General features: G+C 48.0%; 1 protein-coding gene across 3 annotated transcripts; it reads right to left on the bottom strand.

The window, feature by feature from the left end:
• Positions 1 to 1,296: 1,296 nt before the first annotated feature.
• Positions 1,297 to 18,770, bottom strand: LOC309399167 (uncharacterized protein). 3 transcript variants are annotated; one of them, XR_014176479.1, is made up of 12 exons: positions 18,642 to 18,770; positions 16,367 to 16,523; positions 15,381 to 15,523; positions 14,032 to 14,164; positions 13,320 to 13,526; positions 10,678 to 10,787; positions 8,999 to 9,114; positions 6,078 to 6,156; positions 5,878 to 5,973; positions 4,371 to 4,487; positions 1,636 to 3,026; positions 1,297 to 1,600 (listed from the first exon to the last, which is right to left on the bottom strand). XR_014176479.1 is itself a non-coding variant. In XM_081966718.1 (11 exons), exons 1-11 carry the CDS (start codon positions 18,762 to 18,764, stop codon positions 3,018 to 3,020), a joined length of 1,290 nt encoding a protein of 429 aa, XP_081822844.1. In that variant the 5' UTR covers positions 18,765 to 18,770; the 3' UTR covers positions 1,297 to 3,017. The 3 variants fall into 3 exon arrangements, 2 of the variants coding, with proteins under 2 accessions (XP_081822844.1, XP_081822845.1); XM_081966718.1 differs by having other exon boundaries at positions 1,297 to 3,026; XM_081966719.1 differs by lacking the exon at positions 5,878 to 5,973 and having other exon boundaries at positions 1,297 to 3,026.
• Between the last annotated feature and the right edge of the window lie 1,793 nt (positions 18,771 to 20,563).

Below are 20,563 nucleotides of genomic sequence, written 5' to 3'. Positions count from 1 at the left end.
CTGGGAGGGGCTACTCAGGGTTTGTCCTGCCTGGCGGCCCCCGTCTCCTTTCCCACCGCGCACTTCCTCCGCTTCCTGCTTAACTGTGTGCTGACTGTGTGTGTGTGTCGTCCCCGGCCACATCCTTCTTCCTTTTCTTTTTGTGTGGTGACTTTTGTGCGATGGCGTTTGGCCAAGAAGCCAGCCAGCCAACGATAAAGACTTGTCTTTGCTGGGCGGCCAGTTCTTCAACTGATGATGTGCAGATTATTTCAGACAGCAATGTAGTGCGCAGGCAGCCTTCCCCCCCTCCCCCTCGGAAAGCTTAAATCCACACCCGTTCTTGTAAGTGACAAAAAGGGAATGGTGTTAAATACAGGAGGAGCAACTCAAGTGTTAATATAGATTTCAGGTTTCTTACAGCAAAGGTGTGGCTTGCCCGAGCGCTAACTTTATCGGGAGCGCACCCTTCGCACATCACTCCAAAGACAGAGGCAAGGCCTTGTGCCCACCCACCCTGCTCACCTCAAGCCCCCCTTGTTCAGAGGTGCCTCAAGGGTCTCCCGTCCTTCCCACTTGGATTACCCCACAACAGTCATCACAATAAGGTTGCGTTTCTGTAGAAAACTTTTTAAAGAATCCCGCTTCTGCATAAAATTAGAAGGCATGAATAGGCTTTTTTTAAAAAAAAGATCACCTCGTTCTATAAAACAGCGGCTTCTAATAAAATCTTTCCATAAGCATTTCTTGCAGAGTTCTCACACCCACCAGGTAGCATTCAAAGGACTGTAGCACACTTGAGCATCAAACACATTTCTCCCATGCGCTCGTCCGGCCTTCAAACCCAGGAATTTGTAAAAAAAAAGGAAAAACTGTAGAGGACTAGCTGGTTAAATGGCCTAATCAGTTAATTCATGACAATATAGCTACAGCTCTGGTGACTTCATTCTCAAGGGGAACAAAACCCAAAGATTTTGCTAATTCTTTTAAACTGGCGTGTGAACGTCTATCCTCCCAATGCCAGATTGAAGTCACTTCCTGATTCCAATTTTTCTAGTTAGGAATAACTAACTACGTGATGCATTTAAGGCTGGTTTTGAACCAAAGCCCAGTAGCTTTTATTAACTTCTGCATCAAAACAAAGATGCTTATAGGTACTTTAAAGTCTGTGATCTGCAAAAGCTTACAGCAGTGTTTCTCAAACTTGGCGACTTTAAGTCCTGTGGACTTCAACTCCCAGAATTCCCCAGCCAGCTATGCTGGCTGGGGGATTCTGGGAGTTGAAGTCCACAGGACTTAAAGTCGCCAGGTTTGAGAAACACTGGCTTACAGAATAGCAGATCTTTAAAGAATTACTAGATTTCTTGCCTATTTTTTTTTAACCTGCTTTTTGAGGCGTCTCTCTTCTGGAGCAGATTCATGGCACAGAGAGAAAGAATATGAATCTTTCCTCTCTGGCCCATTTTTTTTCCTGTTGAAGCATATAAAGATCCTTATGCTAATTCACCCAGTGGATTTTATTTATTTACTAGACCACCTGTGCCCTGTTGGGTCACCGTTTTAGAAATATTTCCTTGCCAGATTCCTCAGTATCTTTAAGAATGGCAGAGCTTCTAAAGTACTTGAAAAGTTCTTTAAAATTCAGGATGTATCAGCCTTGTAAGTAGCCCGTGTTGAATTATAAAGCACAGTCAAACATTGACCACAGGAAATGTTTTATGACATTTTTTATTACTACATAAAATGCTAATTGATTGTCATATTGTATGAAATTTGCCAAATTTCAGCTCTACAAGAGCTGTATGTCCCAGATTCTGTAAGTTAGCCCATCTGAAGTATAACTGGCTGAAAAAGGTTTTGGCCTATGATGTACCTTTTCACCCGGCTAAAGGTTACAGGCAGGAGAGTTTTAGGGGATGTATAGATTTAGATTTATTTATTTATTAAATGTATACGGCTGCCCATCTCGCACAAAGTGATTCTGGGCAGAATACATCAAACTTAGCAACAATATAGTATTTCTCTGACAAGATTGGCAAAACTGGAGTTTACAAAAATAAAAAATAAAATAAAAAGAGAACTGGAGTGAGATACATTATTTACTACAAGTGGCCCTATATCGAGCAAACAGCATGGAAGTAATCCACTGCTTGACCCACACATTTCTGGAGGGATGGGGGTACCCTTCTTTCCTCAACCCTTGTTGCCTTCTTCCTTCAGCTTTCTCTCGGCCCCACCCTTCAATGTGGCTTGGAGCTGACCACATGCACCCGGAAAGCTGTGGCCTTCGACCCCCCCAGCCACCCTGAATTTCACTACAGCTGTGTGAATATCCCTTACCATGGTGTGTGTGTGTGTGTGTGTGTGTGTGTGTTTATAGATGGCCTCCAGCAGGAGTGAGTTCAACCTTCACCACCTCTGGCCATCAGGACTGGTCTGCCTGAGGTGGAGGTGGGGACTTCCTCTGGGACAATGTCCAGCCAGGAAGTCTGCTGGACAATCCTGGCAACTGGAAATGTTTTCAGGGGAAGCTGTGCAATTTACATAAGAGGAAAGGTTGATATTGAGGATGGCACACAGAATAATTTGGCTAAAAGTACCGGGACAGAGTTTTGGATAGAGGAGCAGTTTCCAAACTCTGTGGAATGAGAGGGAATAAATGCATACAAAGTTCCCTTTTTATCGGCTTCCTCTTAGCCTCCACTGAGGTCCGCTCGGACAACCTGCCTCATCAGATCACTGGAGGGTTTTGCCTCAAAGGGAAAATTGCTAGGAGCGCTTGCCGCATCTTGTGCTAGTGGATCCCCTCGTGTTGCTATGAGCAGGATACCGAAATCCTTGCAAGGAGATCCCTGCAGCCATCATTCAGCAGATGAAAAGGCGGCCTTTCACACAACTTGCTGGCTCCAGCCCAAAGAGGAAGGGAAAGGATAACAAGTCCTGGACCTCTATCAAGCATCGCAAGACGATTGACGGGCTCCTCCCATCCAGGACGTCAACAAGAAAAGGCTGATCTTCCAGGGCCACCAGGAATCTCTTTAGGAAACCTGCAAATGTGAGAAGACACACAAGTCCAGACAGGGCACAATAGATATGGAAACTGAACAAGGAGAGATTCAATCTGGAAATGAGGAGGAACTTTCTGACAGTGAGAACCATCAACCCAAGGAACAGAAGTTGCCTTCGGAAGTTGTGGGAGCTTCATCACTGGAGGCTTTCAAGAAGAGACTGGACTGCCATCTGACAGAAATGCCGCAGGGTCTCCTGCTTGGGTGGGGGGCTGGATTAGATGACCTACAAGGTCCCTTCCAATCTGTAATTCCACCAAGGAGTCAATGCCACTGTTTTCTGCCACCAGCGGATTTCTCCAGCTCCTGATGCAAATTACGTCCTTTGGAAAGCAACTGGAGCTTGAAGCTTGGCTGGGCTGCCTCTGAGCCTCAGGTGCTAAGAAAGGCTTTGGGAACAGGTGGGCTACCGAGCGACAGAATCGGCCTTGACGCCCCAGCGATGGGCATGCAGAGCTGGAATCCTCCATCTGGCCGGGAAAGGATCTAGCGCAGGGACCATCGCAGTTGAAATCAGAGCTTAGGAGGACCCCCCCCCCAAGTTCCATTTTCACTGGCAGAGACTCCTGGGGCTGGTCCTTCATTGTTTCCAGGGCGGCCCCTGTGTGCCAGATCCAAGCACCCCACGGGTCCGATCCGGCCCACGGGCCTTGAGTTTGGCGCCCCTGGTCTAGCGGAAGAAATCATCTTTGGTCTGGCTGGGCAGAAGCAGTGCACCATGGGCTGCGGAACCTCCTTTCCGAGAGTGCCTGGAACCACCCAACATTCCTGGGACAGGGGTCTTCAGAGCCAGTAATTGAAGTCGCCTAAATATCGCCTGAGGCTCTTGTATTCTTTTCCCTGGACACCGGGGAACTCAGATGCTGCCGGGATGGACAATCAGGGGATCATGGAGAGCCGGTGGCTTCCAGGGGCTGCAGAAGCTGCCAGGTCTTTTCCTGCTTTGGGCAGAAGAACCGATGGGTCTTTGCAGCCTTGTGCTGCCCGCTCTGCCCCTTTTAGCTTTGTGTGCAGCATTGGGATGCTTGGGGTTCGACAAAACGGCATATTTGCCATCACATTCAACCCCTCCCCTTAGTAGTCCCCCCACCCCCACCCCCATGCACTGCTCAGCCTGGCTAAGCTGAGACAGTGGTAGGAAGGAACAGCGCCTCAGGACGGGGGTCTCCAACTTTAAAGACTTGTGGACTTCAGCTTCTAGAATTCCTCAGATGGCATGGAGTTCTGGAGGTTGAAGTCCATGCATCTTAAAGTTGCCAAGGGTGTTGGGGACCCCTGCATTTAGCCTGCTGTTCCCCGGAGAAGCGAAGTGACTTGCTGCACCTTTGGAAGTTTTCTTCTGAACAAGCGAGAGGTTCCATCGTGGTGGATCAGAAGGCTGGGGAAAAGTTCTTGGACAGCCTCACATGCCCGGACAAAGTCCTGCTTCACCACAATTGCCTGAAAAGAGGAATTCCGGGCAGTGAGTGGGTTGGAGCCAAAGCTGCCACAATCTCAAGATGGATTAAAACAAAACAAGGTTCCCCCAGCAGCCCAACAAACAGCCACAAAGCAAAGCTTCTCCTGGCCAGGTGAGGCAGGTTCACCTGAAGACAGGGACTGCACCAGCTGCGGCCTCTTCTACCTGAGAAGGACAGAAAATGATCCTTCTTGGATCAGAGCAAGGCCCAGTTGGTGCTCTGCTGTGTGGAGCTGGAAACCTCATCTTCAGGGCTTGAGGAAATGCCCTTCCCTGTCTATTCTCCCCCCAGTCTGGAATGCAGCACCTCTGTAGAGTCCATATGCTTTCCTTCCTTAATGCATTCGCCTAATCTAACCTAACTTTGCAACCTTCCCTAGGCTTGCAAGCAAAGCAGGTCTGGTTGAAAGTCAGATGGAAGGAAATTGGGAAAGCGAACAGGCATCCTGGAAGAAGGAAATGCCAACTCCTTCCTAGGCCAGGCTGCCTTTCCTTTCCCTCAAACTGTGGCAGTTGCAGCAATTTCACAAATTCATTACAGGTAATCCCCGAGTTATGAGCGTTCCCTTAGCAAACTTTTGAAGTTACGCCAGAAGCGCCCCCTAGCATTTGCAAACGAGTGCCGAAACTACGAATCTTGCAGCACCACGGCGGTTGTTCTCCCTTACGAACGATCGCAGAGCTTCTGCAACCTTTGTTCTGAACACTGCAGTCCAAAATGGAGCTTCCGGGGGGAAGATCTGGGCCCTTCCCCTGGCCTCCCCCGGATTGTTGCAGAAGCCTGAACGGAACAGCTGAGGGGCTGGAGAGGAGACTGCTTGCTAGATCTTCACAATCCGACGCGGCAGGTTGGGGGGGGTGGGGGGGAAGCAATTTGGGGGAGCATGAGGTATTTCAGTGGGTCGGGGACCTCTTGGGTGGTCTTAGGCAGGTGGCCTGTTCCATCAGTAGCCTCCCCCCCCCCCCATGGCCTTCCACACCCTGAAATACCTCAGGTGCACTTAACAAGCCACGCATTCGAATGTGTGGTCGAAAGGAGGGAGTGATCCCATTCAAGGTAAGAGATTCACGAATGGAATGGGAAGGCTTTACTCCCTGCGTAACTGGAGGGCTACCTGTATTCCCTTTCTCCTCCTGCTCTTCCTGCCTACAGGCCTGCTCACCTGCTCGCACCACAACCCTCCATTGCATCCACCCAGCATTTCTTGTTTGGGTTTCCCTTTACTTTGCGTGCCACTCACAACGTCCACCGCCCACGAAACCCCCGTCCCTTGGGAACTCCCAATAAAGGGTGTTCTGTTCCCCACCCATTTTGACAATCCTGTATCGCCATTTCAGATGGCCACTTTTCTCTCTTTGACCAACACCTACTGAAAAATCCAGAAGTTCCATTGCAGCTCCGGGATTCGCGCGGATGGCTTTGAGGATCCCAAGGCAGCCTTCGTTCCGGATGGGGTTCCTGGACATCTGCAGGGCACAGGAAAGAACAGGGTCCCCCCCCACCTCTGCATCACCTGCCTGCCTGGCAGGGCTGTTTGGACCTCAGGGTCCCCTTCCCAAAGGTTCCTCACCTTGAGTCTCCTCAGGTTCTTGTTTCCTTTCAGGCCCAGGGCCAGGGCCAGGGCTCCTTCCAAGGCAATGCGGTTGTTACTGGAAATAAAGAGAGAAGGCGCTCAAAAGTCCTGTCCCCCCCCCACTTTCTCTCTGCCCGCCCGCCCATCCACGCAGACCCCACACCAGCTTGCAATTGGAAGTAAGTTTACAAAAAATACATCACAGGATCTACCAGCGATGACAAAAGATCAAATCTTCCCTCTTAGTCAAGGCATTTAAACATTTTAGAGCTTCGTTCAGATCTAAAGATTAGGGAAACAGGGAAGGAACTAACTTCAGCAAACTTTCTCTTCCGGAAAACACTTCTGGGTGGCCACCCACATTTTCATTTGGCCCAAATTGTTCCCATTAATCGCATGAACTCCCAGTCAGCGCATACCGCATTTTTCGGAGTATAAGACGCACCTTTTTGACTCAAAAAAGAGGCTGAAAATCTGGGTGCGTCTTATACACCGAATACAGCATTTTTTGCCTCCTGAAGCCCCGCCCCCTTCTCCAAAATGGACGTGCATACCCTTATGGAGGCTTTCAGAGAGCTCCTGGGGGCTGGGGAGGGCAGAAATGAGCAAAAAATGGACCGTTCCCCTCCCCCCCAGCGGCACTCTATAAGCCTCCATAAGGCTATGCATGCAATTTGTTTGACAAAAAACGGGGCTGGTTTTTGCCCCCCCCTGGAGCACTCTGCAAGCCCCCCCCCCCCCCCCCAAGGCTATTCATGCCTTTAAAAAAACCGGGCCCGTTTTTGGGAGGTTTGCAGAGTGCAAAAACTTTTTTTTTCCTTTTGGAAAGCTCTTTAACTGATTGATGAGAATTACATTGATCAAGTGCTGTTCCAGCAGAAACAAAGTCTTAGGTGCTGCAGATTGTCAGTGATTTCCTTCTCCAGCACATGGATAAATACACCTGGAAACATCTACCTACCTACCCCCTTCTCTCTCTCTCCCTACCTACCGTGTTTCTCTCTCTCTCTTTCTCTCTATTTCTCTCTCTCTCTCTCTATTTCTCTCTCAATCCCTCTACCTACCTACCTACCTACCTACACACACACTCTCTTCCTCCCTCCCTCCTGTATTTCTCTATCTCTCTAACCCTATTTCTCTCTCTCTCTCTATCCCTTTATCTGCCTACCTACCTACCTACCTTCTCTCTCCCTACCTACTGTATTTCTCTCTTTCTCTCCCTCTCTATCCCTCTATCTACCTACCTACTTTTTTTTTTAATTTGCCTCTTCAAAACCTTGGTGCGTTTTATACTCTGGTGCGTCTTATACTCCAAAAAATAGGGTAATAGGTCCAACTAAATTCCCAGCATTTCCAACTCTAGATTTCTAGGTTCTGTGTTCCATTTCCAGTAGCTGAACTACTAATAATTGAAGGGGGGAAAAATCTTTTGTTTTTCCTGAGGCTCCGGGAGTTTTTGCCACCCACAAGGCAGCTTCCTCCCTGAGAGGATCGCCAGGAACCATTCAATTGAGAGTGTCTGGAAGTGGAGCAGAATCCTATGCAAACAGTTATCCAGCAAAGAGGGCAGGGCAATCCAGTCCCCAAATTCTGCAAGCCCCACACTTTCCTTCTGGCCCTCTTCATTGGGGGAAAGGAGAACAAGACTGCTGGATTTTATTTTATTTTTTTGCATGGCAGCCCATCAGTTATCTGAAAGCAGGATGTCCAGCTCCCGAAAAATTCGAAGAACCCATCAGTTCACGAGAATTCACTTTCGGGTTAAATTAGAAAAATTAGCTTCTGAGATTATCCTTGGATGCTGCACTGTGCCTTTTAAAAAAAAAAAAACATGGGTTATTTAATATTTTATTTCACCAAAACAAAAAAGGAAAATGGCCTTCTTAAGCAGCAGCATTTTGTTGCTAACTCCAGGTTTATAATTCTTCTTCTGTAGGGCGGAACCCTGAGTCCCGTGGTAAGCCCCAATTTGCTTAATTGGCTGGGTTGGTATCTCAAGCTAAGCCATGGTTTGCAATTACCAGAGGTCACACATCACCCCAGCAACAAGGAGATAACGCTCGGTTTGCCTTACAGCGCTGGATGACCTGGGCTCAGCCCCTCCCAGGTTCCTCCCTCTCTGATTGGCAAGAGGCCACAGGATCAGCTCAGCCTGTTGACATATGGCACGTAAAAGAGAAGCAATCTACTTGTTTAATTCTCAACACCCATCAAACATTTTTTCCCCTAAACGCTACACCAGAGGAAGGCTGGTTGCGATGTCAGTGATGGGCGCTCCATCCCTGGAGGCTTTTAAGAGGAGGCTTAAGACAGCCACTTGTTTGGAGTGGTATAGGGTCTCCCTCTTGAGTAGGGGTTGCACTAGAAGATCTCTAAGGTTCCTTCCAACTCCGTTAAGTCTGTTCTGTTCTGGCTGGGCAGCCTGGGCAGGGTGGAAGATGGGAGGGAAGAGACTGCTGTGTTCAGCTGAAGACCCACCTCTTTCAATTATCTGGCCTGGCTCAACCGTAATTTTTCATATTCCTCCTGACTGTCTTTTTAAATTTTAAATTTTTATTGTATATTGGGTTTTTATTATGGGGTATGTTACTGGTTTTAATTGTCTAAATGTTGTAATCTATTACCTCCTCCATGCATGTATGCATGTATGTCTTTGTATATATGTATGTTTATATATGTCCTAGTGTACGCCGCCCCGAGTCCTGCTTGGAAAGGGAGCGGCTAATAAATCCAAATTTATTATTATTATTATTCTCCTCTCCCCTTAAGCAGGTGAGGTCCCCGATTCAAATCCAACCTTTGCCAGAAACTCACCTGATGGCCTCAGCCTCAACCGCCCTGGCTTGTGCCAAGGATGACTAAGAAATGGCTCTCGGCACTCAGGAAGTGCAGATGCCCACACACATGTGCCTCCTTACCCGATGTGGAGTTCTTCCAGCACATCGTTGCTTTTCAGGGCTGCCCCCAGAGCAGCTGCACCACTGTTTCCAAAGCCGTTATAGGACAGATCAAGGACTCGAAGGAATATATTCGCCTGTGGAACAAGACAGAGTTAGCAGAGCTTGGAGAAGGTCCAAGGTGGAGGGTCCACAGGAGACCTGCGCTTGCCATCTAGAGCTTCTAATCACAAGGCACAGCCTGACAGAGGGTTCCTGGGCCTTCATCCACTCCAGATTTGCTTCTGGCTTCTTTTCAAACAGGGAAACTCTTCCCCTATCCAGGTCAGTGCTTCTCAACCTTAGCAGCGTAGCTGGCTGGGGAATTCTGGGCTTTGAAGTCCACCCATCTTAAAGCTGCCAAAGTTGAGAAACAATGGCTTAAGTGGCTACAAAAGCTACGTCCCCCTAAATTAGGGGTGAAATTCAGGAGGCTCTAACAGGTTCTGGAGAACCGGTACCAGAAATTTTGAGTAGTTCAGAGAACCAGCAAATACTACCTCTGGCTGGTCCCAGAGTGTGGTGGGAATGGGGATTTTGCAATATCCTTTCCCCGGGAGTGTGGTGGGAATGGGGATTTTGCAGTGTCCTTCCCCTGCCATGCCCACTAAGCCAATTCCTCAATTCCAGGGTGCTTCTCTCTTTGATTAGTTTCCAACCATTGTTTCTTGTTCTGCCCTCCAGTGCTTTGGAGAATAAATTGACCCCTTCTTTTTTTGCCCTTCAAATACTGGAAGACTGCTATCATGTCACCCCTAATTCTTCTTTTCTGTAGACTAGCCAAACCCAAATCCTGCAGCCGTTCTTCCTATGTTTTATTCTTCAGGCCTTTTATCGTCTTAGTTGCTCTTCTTTGAACTTTTTCCAAAGTCTCAACATCTTTTTTGTAGTATGGGGACCAAAACTGGTTGCAGTATTCCAGGTGTGGCCTTACTGGGTTTTTATAAAGCAGCACTAATACTTCACGTGATCTTGGTTCTAAGCCTCTGTTTATACAACCCAGGATTGTATTCGCTTTTTGGGCCGGTGGCTGCACACTTTCCCTTATCCACTGCTGAGAGATGCAGGAAATGTGGGCCGTGATATTGTGACCAGGATATTGTACCACTAGGCCAGGGGTGGGCAACTGTGGCAAGTTCAAGATCTGTGGACTTCAATTACCAGGAATTCTGGGAGTTGAAGTGTACAGGTTGCAAAGCTTTGTTTGTTTGTTTGATTGATTGATTGATTGATTTCTTGGCAAACACCACTGGGCAGCTCACAATTCAGAAACATATATTACAACTAAAATCTTAAAAAAACATTTTAAAATAATACAAACAGTAAAAACCGTTAAAACAATTTAAAAAAACCACTAGCTGCCATAGTTGCCCACCCGTGCCCTTATACACTAGACCAGTGTTTCTCAAACTTGGCGACTTTAAGTCCTGTGGACTTCAACTCCCAGAATCCCCCAGCCAGCATAGCTGGCTGGGGAATTCTGGGAGTTGAAGTCCACAGGACTTAAAGTCGCCAAGTTTGAGAAACACTGCACTAGACCGAGCAGGGCCAAATTATTTCACTCTTGTTTGCATGTTAAGAGGACGGAGGGGTGAAATAACATCTTATGCTTCGCAACTTCATCCATCAGGAAAATTCTCGAGCCAAATCCCCTTTCCTACCCCCAGGCCTTTGGCGACAGCCACTGCTCCTTGGCCCCGAAAGTTGTTCCAGCTGAGGTCGAGTTCCTTCAGCCCCACATTTTCCGCCATGGCCACTCCAAGAGCTTCTCCTGGTTCAGTGTTAGAGGGAGACACAAGAAATGGGAGAGAGGCCTGAAATGTCAAACTGAGGGAGGCTTTGCAAAAGAATGACACCCTCTTGAGTCCCACCCCACATTTACAGGAGCTGCCTTTCCCATGGTGGCGCAATGGTGAGAATGAGTGTTGCAGGCTAATTCTGCCGACTGCCAGCAGTTTGATCCTGACCGGCTCAAGGTTGACTCAGCCTTCCGTCCTTCCCAGGTTGATAAAATGAGGACCCAGATTGTTGGGGGCAATAGCCACTCTGTAGACCGCTTAGAGAGGGCCGGAAAGCACCGTGAAGCGGTATGCATACGTCCAAGGCCTATTGCTATCCAACCTAATGTGGCTTTTTCTGCTGAATTTTCGCAAAGCAATTCTGACCTCAGCATAGATTTCAGCTCACAGAGGAAGAAGGGAAGGATAGTAGGATCTGCAAGCAGTAGGAAGAGGAGGTTCCCACAGAGCCAGAACTCTGAGGAGCACTTGCTTTTGGGAATCCCCAGAGAGTTCCAGAAAGAGCTCATTTCCCTAGCAGCTCATTCACAGGCTTGGCCCAATTCATAAGGCCGTTCCCCTGCACACCTCCCACTTGAGGAGTCCACGGAGTTGCCCAGAAGACATGGAGAAGTTTTATTCTCTTCCCTCAGGTCAGCCTAGCTCCGTGATGGCGAACCTATGGCATGCGTGCCACAAGTGGCACACGGAGCCATTTGTCAGGGCACGCGAGGCGCTGCCCTGTCAGCTGAGTTCACCTTTTTAAAAGCTATTTTTCTCCTTCCCCAGGCTCCAGAGGCTTTATAGGAGCCTGGGGAGGGCAAAATGAGCCTCCCCCGCCCCCCCCAGAGTGACTTCTGGGTTGCTTGGAGGGTCATTTTAAGCGTTCCGAAGGCTTCAGGGACCGTCCGAGGCTTCCCTGATGCCTTCAGAGCGCAACCCGGAAGTCACTTCCGGTTTGCTCGGAGGGTGGTTTTAAGCGCTCGGAAGGCTTCAGGGAAGCCTCCGGACAGTCCCTGAAGCCTCTGGAGGGCCTCCGGGGGGTCGGGGGAGGCTCTTTTCGCCCTCCCCAGGCTCCTATAAAGTCTCTGGAGCCTGGGGAGGGCGAAAAAAACATGTAAAAATGGGGGGGGGTCGCGCGTTGTGCGCGCATGCGCACTGGGGGGGTCGCGCGTTGCATTATGGGTGCGCCACGCCCGCACTCGACCCCCCCTGCGCTCCCCCCACTTGTGGCACGCGAGCCAAAAAAGGTTCGCCATCACTCGCCTAGCTGTTCCCAAGTTTAGAGCAGAGTTTCTTAAACTGCGTGTTGTGGAAGCCCAGTTCCCCTCAGGCACTTTAAGATTTCCACAAATTGGACTGAAGATCTACGAGAATGTTCTTGGTGGGTTTTTTAACCAATTTGGAGGAGACAAACCCTAACTTTTTTTAATTGTGGCATCTTTACTTTGCCCCAGCCGGTTGCAGCTTCCGGCTGACCTTGCTATCACATAAAGCTGCCCAGTGCTAGGAAGACACATTTCCAGTTTTTCTCTGGAAATCTCAGGTTGAAAGTTGACCACATGTCCTACAGGAAATCATTAGCAATCCCCTTTGTATTTTTTTTTCAAGAAAACAATGCCTGTAGTAACCGAAGCCAACTCAAAGATCTGACTTGCTTTTTATCCTTTTTCTGGACTACTCCCCCCCCCCTCAGAAAAGTTTTATCAGGAGCTAATTATAATGCTTTTCAGCAACACTTGTGTACTTTTTATCTTCCCAGTTCTGGCTTTGTCTCTCTCTATATATATATATGATTCATATTATTTTGACTTGTTAATTTATATTACTAATCCATGTATGATACGCCATATGCCAAATACATTATTTCGATGACCTTTTTTATACTGCTTTTAATTACTCCTACACAATTTTAGTTTTACATATTAATAATTCTATTTCAGGAAGCAATTCTTTTGGAAAACCAATAGATAAAACTCTTAAAGGGCAGACAGAAGCTTAAGTGAGCCCAACTTTCTAATCCCTACCTTAATTTTCTTTTTTCGCTTTCTCAACTTTGGTAGCTCTTCCCTATTTTCTGCATACTTTCTCTCTCTCTCTTCCTTTTGTCCCCGCCTGTTCTCCATCAAATGACAAAGTCTTCTTCAAAACATAAGGAGAAGAAAGAGATGGGGCTGGTGGGAAGTCAAAACCTCTCATGGGATGAGGCAAAGAAGGAGATTCCAAGCCACAGCAGGTAACAAGGGAAGAAAAGGGGGAAGGGAGGGAGGGAGGGAAGGTGGGCAGGAGTCACAGCCCAGCAATTCTTTTCCCCCCAACAAAAGTAAACCCTAATGGTTAGTTCTTAGCTTATGAAAACCACAGCGGGGCCTTAATTTAACATTTCATATTCCCTTAAAGGTATGTGGAAACCAAAGGGCCATGAACACACAAATGGCATGTCTAGGTAGATGTGTGTCTTTCTCACATGTGCTACACAGCGCTTCCCACACTACAGACAAATACAATATTTCTATGAGATTTACCTGCTGGCTCTCCGAGCATGTTATGACTCAGATCAAGGTGCTTCACTTTCTGATTGGTCACTAAAGCATCTGCCAGATGTTTGCCTGCCCTGTCGTTTAATTCATTTCCTGAAAGTTTCACGGTCACAAGAAGTGGGTTTTCCCGAAGAACTGCGGAGAGAGCTTCCGCCCCTTTCATCCCGACTCTGTTGTCTGATAAATCAAGGTCTGAAAGAGAAAGGAGGTTGGTCTCTAGCTGTGGCTCCCCATGCAAAATCCCCCAGACCCATTAGCCCAACATGCCTTTGTTCCTCAATCCCTGCTTTGACCAGGAATGAAATGGGCAACTGGTTTCGTGGAGGATCCCTTGGAGAAAGGCACTCCTCACTTCAATCCATCAGACGTGGAGTCTTTATTTGGGGGCAGCACATAAATGTTGTAAAGCAAATAAACAAACTTACAAGCCACCATTTCATTAGCAATCCTTATGCTTGGGTTGCCCGGTGTAAAAGTCAAGAGGACTAAACTCTGAAGAACTGTTTCAACACAGCTTCAAGCTTTGCTGCTCCATTATATGAAAAGAGTAAATGGCTGCTTTTCAAAACTGGAAACTTTGGAGAGGGGATCCTCTGACAATGGTTTTAACAGCCCACCCCAAATACCTCAAGGCTACGGATTACACGGACTCTCCATTTTGCTCTCCTGAAGCCATTCTCACAATGAAGACGTGCACCTGAAATGTAGCAATTTTCCTTTAACATCTCCGCTATCGCAATGGCTCCGTTTGCATCCAGCCCGTTGTCACTCAGGTTCAGCTTCAGGATGGACGTGTTGCTGGTCAGGGAAAGAGCGAGAGCCTTGGCTGCCTAAAAGAAGAGGCAGAGGAGGGAAGAGCCGTGAGGGCAGAATGCTGGGATCTAGCCCGGTCCTCTAGCAGTGGTCAGGTTTTGGGGGCCTGGGGGAGACCAACTGCAGCCTGGGGGAGGGAGGCTGGCATGGCCTTTCCTTCATTTCACGAGAGGCTCTGCCACAACTGAAAAGCCATTAGCAAGGGGCCTTTTTAGACCTCCAGCCAAGCAACACCGGGGATTAAGGAAGAGAGAAGGAAATGAAGGGTCAGAAGAGGTGCTGGACAAAGACGGCCCCATCCAGCTTTGCCTTCGGTCTCACCTCCCAGTGACAGGCACAGCAGAGCCTGGTGGATTATTTCAGCAGCCATGAAAAGAAAACGAGGTCACGTCTCCTGATCTGCAGCCTGGAAGTGGGCAGCAAAGCTCTACTGCCACACGAGCGCATCTGGACTCCTGTTTCCCATATAGATCAAGCACAGGCCTTGGGCGGGGGGGGGAGGGGGAGGGAGGCTCCACCATATGCCAGCAGCACCTGCTGCCTTTGACTCCATAAGTCCCGTTTAGCTGAGATGGTTAAGACCCTGGAGGCTGCTTTGCCAGGAACTGGCCCAGTAACTTTAGACCTTGTTTAAAGGACAGAACCATCCTCTCTGGAGACAAATGGTCACAAACTGAAACAGGCAGCTGCCTAAAGTTACAGAATGAAGGACTGGAAGGACTCTCCTCCTCCGTGTGCTTCATCTGGCAGCCCTCTGGCTCTCCTCATAAAAGGCTTAGCGTGTGGCAACTCTGTGTTGTGATAGAAGACTGACCCCTGAGCCTGCTCTGCAATCTTATCAGTGCCAGGCAAGGATGTCTTTACCACTTTTGTCATGTCAACTGGCCTATTTTGTTTCTCTATTTTAGGTTGACCAAACTGGTCGCTTATGCTTTGCTACTAACAATCCTATTGTCTTTAGGCGTGCTTAACTCGTTTTTCTCCCATAAGACACCTTGAACATTTGAAGTCAACATTTAATCAGGCACCTACGTATTTCTGCAATGGTGTAAGTGTTGGTACCGTAATGCTCCTTGAGTATTCCCACAAATAACTCTTGTAAAGGAATATAATATTCCCAAGTGCAACGCAGATGGGGAAAAAGGAGAGGGGGAAGAGGGAATGTTCAAAGGCGGTGAGGAGATTCGTACTTGCGGAGTTGAAAGCAAGTCCTGAAGTGGCCGGGCCAATTACCTTAGGATTAAGGCCACGATGGTTCAGAATCAGTTCAGAATCTCTCATATGCCGTAAATAATAAGAGATAGGGACCACGCCGTACGCTTGACAGATCGCAAGGTACCTGGCTTTCCCGGCAGGATCGTAGCATATTGAAGAGCCTAGGCCAAGACAAAAGGGAAAATGAAAGCAATGGTCACTCTTGGCTTTCTGTAAAACAACCAGGCCCAGGAAGCATCTGCAGTTTCAGGCAGTGCAAGAGCAAGATGAGTTTAAAAATTGTAGTACCCGCCCGAGTCCCACCACCGTCCCCAGTGAGGCATGCCTGAACCAGATGTTCAGTGGTCTTGTATGCAAAAAATACAGAAGGGACAATGACTCTCTCAGGGCAATTCACAAGAGTTTAGTGTGTTTGTTTTGAAACTTACAAGAGCTGCATCAAAGTCACAATGCTTTGAAAATGACTACCGACCCTTACTTGGCTTAAAAAGAAATAAGACACATTTGTGGAAGCCAGGCTAACAGGCGGAATATTCCCTGCTCACACTGGAGGTTGGCCACTCAAAGCAGGCAGGTGCAGGCAGGTGCACCAGGGCATTCAGAATTAAAAATTACAAGAATGAAAGGTTACAAACGTTAATAAAAGAGTGGCCAAATTCTCATGAGATTGTCTAAGATTTCTATCAGATTGATGGGGAAGGAACACCTGATGCTTGCATAATTGCCAACAAATCCTTGAGAACTCTTTATTTGTTTATCTGTTTGACACATGTACGTATATCCTGCCTTTATTATCAATAGCTCAAGGTGGCTTCCATGTTGCTCAGTCTATTTTTCCCATAGCAACCTTGCGATGTAAGTTGGTCTGACTGACTGGCCCAAAGTCACCCAGGGAGCTTCCATAGTTAAAGATGAACTAAAGTCTCTTAGGTCTCTCTGGATCTAGTTCAATGTTTCCCAACCTTGGCAATGGTAAGCAGCTTGGCAATTTGTCTAATCCATACTTTCTATTTCAAGGTCTGTGTCCCACTCCTCCTCTTCATCGTCTTCTGTGTCTTCTTCCTCATCTTCTTCTTTAGAATAGTTTAATGCTTTCTCCAAGAAGCAGGGACTGTTCTTCCGGAAGATGGGCTCTGATATATCAGAGGACCTCGAAAAAGTCTGATAAAAGACCGTGTCAAGATACAGAAACATACGAACATACCGTACCTATCTCTATCCAAAAGAAGTAATGATACAGAGGTCCAGCTAACAAAACCCTTGAAAAATGAGACCCCCCCCCCAAAAAAAAGAAAAAAAACACCTAGGGACAGCAACCAATCTAGAAAACCAGCAGCCTTAGAAACCTGAATAAAACCTCAAGCAGGCTGGGGAAAATACAGGATGTAGAATAAATAATAGACTCTTGATATTCTAATAGATATACCAAATATATTGGAAATATTCAAGAGTCGTCCCCCCATTGCTAATATAACTAAGAAGCAGATCATTTTGTAATTATGTCCCTTTGACTAACTTTATCTCAGGAAGTGGTAAACAATCCAGTAATTAAAGTTTGCAACGTGACTTTCTGAAGCCTGCTTTCACCGTCCAAGGAAAACAAAACACCAAAATGGATTCTAAGCTAAGAGATTTGCACCAGGGCCAAGCAGGAAATCTAGGCCTGGCGTGGCAGAAGCAGAGAGGCAAAATGTCATTCTTTCTGAGTCACGTTTACTTAGATCTATATAAAAGTGGGAAGAACTTTTAAAGCTGGAAGAACCCCAAATGATCTATTCGACATAGTTTTTATACTTTATGTGGTTTACATGGTTACATAAGCAAGAAAACAGCCGTTTGCATGAAAATAGATAAAAAGCAGAAATTGCTGCAATATTGTGGCTTGCCCCATTTCAGAAGCATATTTAGAAAAGAAAAACCTACTTAGCGAACGCAATTGCCTATATTTGTGGTTTCCTGTCATGCATTTCCTGAGCTATGGACAGTTACATATTATTACAACTCATTTATTCTTTTTAATCCAGCGGTTTCAATGCAGGGTTCTTAATCACCATAATCCTGATCAACACCAGACTTTTAAATTTCATTTGATGCCAATGTAATTCCCTGCACATCCCCCTGCTTTTCAGAGCCAGGAACGAGCCAGGCTCCGATCGCGGAGAGCTTATTCTGAACGTTATTTAGAGGTTGGCCGACAGCAACAAGGCCCCCTCCTCTTAAGCCTGAGCTACAAATATTCTCCTCTTGTTCTTGTTTGGGTCAAGAGAAACAGTCATTAAAACTGGAGGTTAAAACTCCTTTACTGAAAAACGTTTATTTTGCTACGAATTTGCACGAATTAGACTGGAAAGAGAGACGGGTGTCTTAGTGGAAACCTCGTGCTCTCCTCCCACCTTGCGGGGCACCAGGCCACCCCCTAGCTATGCCATCCAATATGAATGACAACAGAGGTAGTCCTCGACTTACGACAGTTCGTTTAGTGACTGTTCAAAGTTTTGTCATTGAAAAAAGTGACTTATGATCATTTTTCATGCTTATGACCATTGTTGCAGCAACCCATGGTCAAGATTTGGATGCTTGGCAACTGCTTCATATTTATGACCTTTGCAGCCTCCTGGGGTCACGTGATCCCCTTTTGCGACCTTCTGACAGGCAAAGTCAATGCGGGGGGAGGCCAGATTCACTTAACGACCGTGTTATTCGTTTAATAACTGCAATGAGTCACTGAATAAAATGGAAAGAAAAACAGTAAAAACTGGTCAAAACTCACTCAACTAATTTTTCACTTAACATAAATTTTGGGCTCGATAGTAGTCGTACGCTGAGGACTACCTGCATGAATAAAAATAAAACCCCAAAGCAGCATTCTCTCTTTTGGATTGTAACCACCATCATCCCCAGCCATCCCTGCTCAGAGAGACAAATTAAGAGAGTTGGTGGGGACCTTGCAGGTCATCTAGTCCAACCCCCCACCCCCGCCGAAGTTCCCTAATTCCAGATGTATTGGACTACAATTGCCCTCATCCCCAGCCGGCACTGCTCCTCACAGCCTTTCAGCCTTATTGGACTACAACCGCCCTCATCCGCAGCTGGCGTGCTGCCGAGGTCTACCATCATTCCTTTTTTTAAAAAAAAATCACTCGGACCCGCGCCCATCCCGTCAGTTTGTCCCCGCTGGACTACAATCCCCATCACCCCCAGCCTCGGGGGTAATGAGAGTTGAGGTCCGACTTCAGGTGCGGAGGGCGGAGGGGGGGGAGGCGGCTCTTTCCTCCTTGCCTTTGAGTTCCGCGAGCTGGAGGCGCTCCGAGCGAGGGACGCGGAGGACGCGCCGCCGGAGAGCCGCTCCCCCGCCGCGTCGGCCTCCTGCTCGGGCACCGGCGAGAGCTGCAGCTTGGGCATCGGCGCGGCTGGCCTCGGCATGCTTTGCTGCCATGGCAACGGCGTCGCCGCGCAGGGGACGGAGGAAGGCGGGCCAGCCAGCGGAAGGGGCGGGCGCATCCGGAAATCGCGCGTGACCATTGGAGGAGGGAGGCGAGGCGGCACCTATCGATCTCCCGCTCGCGTTGGCTTGGCAACCCATGTGCCGGGCCTTCTACTGCCTCGCGTTGAGAGGCCTCGATCTGCTGGATCCCTCTGGCGGCCAAGCCAAGAAGGAACTTTCTGACAGCGAGAACCATCAGAAGTTCCCTTCGGAAGCTGTGGAAGCTTCATCAACGGAAGCTTTCAAGAAGAGACTGGACTGCCATCTGTCAGAAATGGTGTAGGGCCTCCTGCTTGGGCAGGTGGGGGGTTGGGACTAGATGACCTCCAAGGTCCCTTCCAACTCTGTTATTCTATATTGAATGGAACAACTTGCCTTCGGAACTTGTGGGAGCTTCATCCCTGGAGGCTTTCAAAAAGAGACTGGACTGCCCTCTGTCAGAAATTGGGGGGGGGGGGGGTTGGACTAGATGACCTCTAACATCCCTTCCAACTCTGTTATTCTATTATACAGAAGCTGTGAGAGCTTCATCCCTGGAGGCTTTCAAGAAGAGACTGGACTGCCATCTGTCAGAAATGGTGTAGGGTCTCCTGCTTGAGTGGGGGGCTGAACTAAATGACCTCCAAAGTCCCTTCCAACTCTGTTATTCTATATTGAATGGAACACCCTGCCTTCAAAAGTTGTGGGAGCTTCATCCCTGGAGGTTTTCAAAAAGAGACTGGACTGCCCACTGTCAGAAATTGGGGGGAGGGGGTTGGACTAGATGACCTCTAACATCCCTTCCAACTCTGTTATTCTATTATACAGAAGCTGTGAGAGCTTCATCCCTGCAGGCTTTCAAGAAGAGACTGGACCGCCATTTGTCAGAAATGGTGTAGGGTCTCCTAATTGGGCAGGGGGTTGGACTAGATGACCTACAAGATCCCTTCCAATTCTGTTAACCTGGTCCGCAAACCGGGCAAGCAGCAGCCTCGCGGAGCCCCGTCAGCCTGGATTGAAGGGAAAGCCTGTTCTTTGCGGTCTCCAGGGCAGACATTGCCAGCTCCACCCCATAGCACCTTCGCGCCAAGGAGGAACAGGCACGAAGCTGAAGCCTCGCCAGGCCTCGATGCCCCGTCCCCGCTGCTGTGGCCACCGCTTCCAGGCACAAGCAAGTGACAGCGTTATGCAAGACAAACTGATGCGGCTACAAGAATCCTGCGAGAGGCCGCCCGGGAAGCCCGGAGCCTCGGACTGCGGCCCTGCTGAAGGCTGGACTAGAAGACCTCCAACGTCCCTTCCAGCTCTGTTCCAATTTTGATTCTAAACAGTGTGCAAATAGCACAGCCAATGGAAGAAGAAAACAGAGGGTACACAACCTGGTGGTCTTAGGGAGAAGAAAGCTGGATTTGCAGATCATGTTACGCCATTTATTAATTTTTATTTTTATTTTATTAATTTGACTTCTTAGTCGCCCCCTCTCCCCCAAGGGACTCGGGGCGACGTACACTAGCAGCGGTCACAACAATACAATATGGAGGAGGTGGAACAATAAATAAATAAATTACAATAATTTAAAACAATTAAATCCCCAATGATAGTTAAAGTTTAAAAATTAAAATTAACAATTAAAAATGCCCAAGAGGTGGAGAAGCTCTAAATTAAGCCAGGCCGGCTAGTCGGAACAGGTGGGTCTTAAGTTTCATGCGGAAGGAGCGGAGGTCAGTTCTTGTCCTAA

The sequence above is a fragment of the Natrix helvetica genome (assembly GCF_964273705.1).
Source record: "Natrix helvetica genome assembly, chromosome: 14".
NCBI classification, from domain to species: Eukaryota; Metazoa; Chordata; class Lepidosauria; order Squamata; family Natricidae; genus Natrix; species Natrix helvetica.
This window is presented reverse-complemented; position numbering and strand designations above follow the sequence as displayed.

Excerpts from the sequence above, each read along its gene's own strand:
- LOC309399167 (XM_081966718.1), bottom strand. The coding sequence starts at position 18,764 with ATGCCCAAGCTGCAGCTCTCGCCGGTGCCCGAGCAGGAGGCCGACGCG. Across the intron at positions 10,788-13,319 it reads CATGCTCGGAGAGCCAGCAG|GAGAAGCTCTTGGAGTGGCC; the intron begins GTAAATCTCATA and ends ACACTGAACCAG. Across the intron at positions 6,157-8,998 it reads CTGGAAGAACTCCACATCGG|TAACAACCGCATTGCCTTGG; the intron begins GTAAGGAGGCAC and ends CTTTATTTCCAG.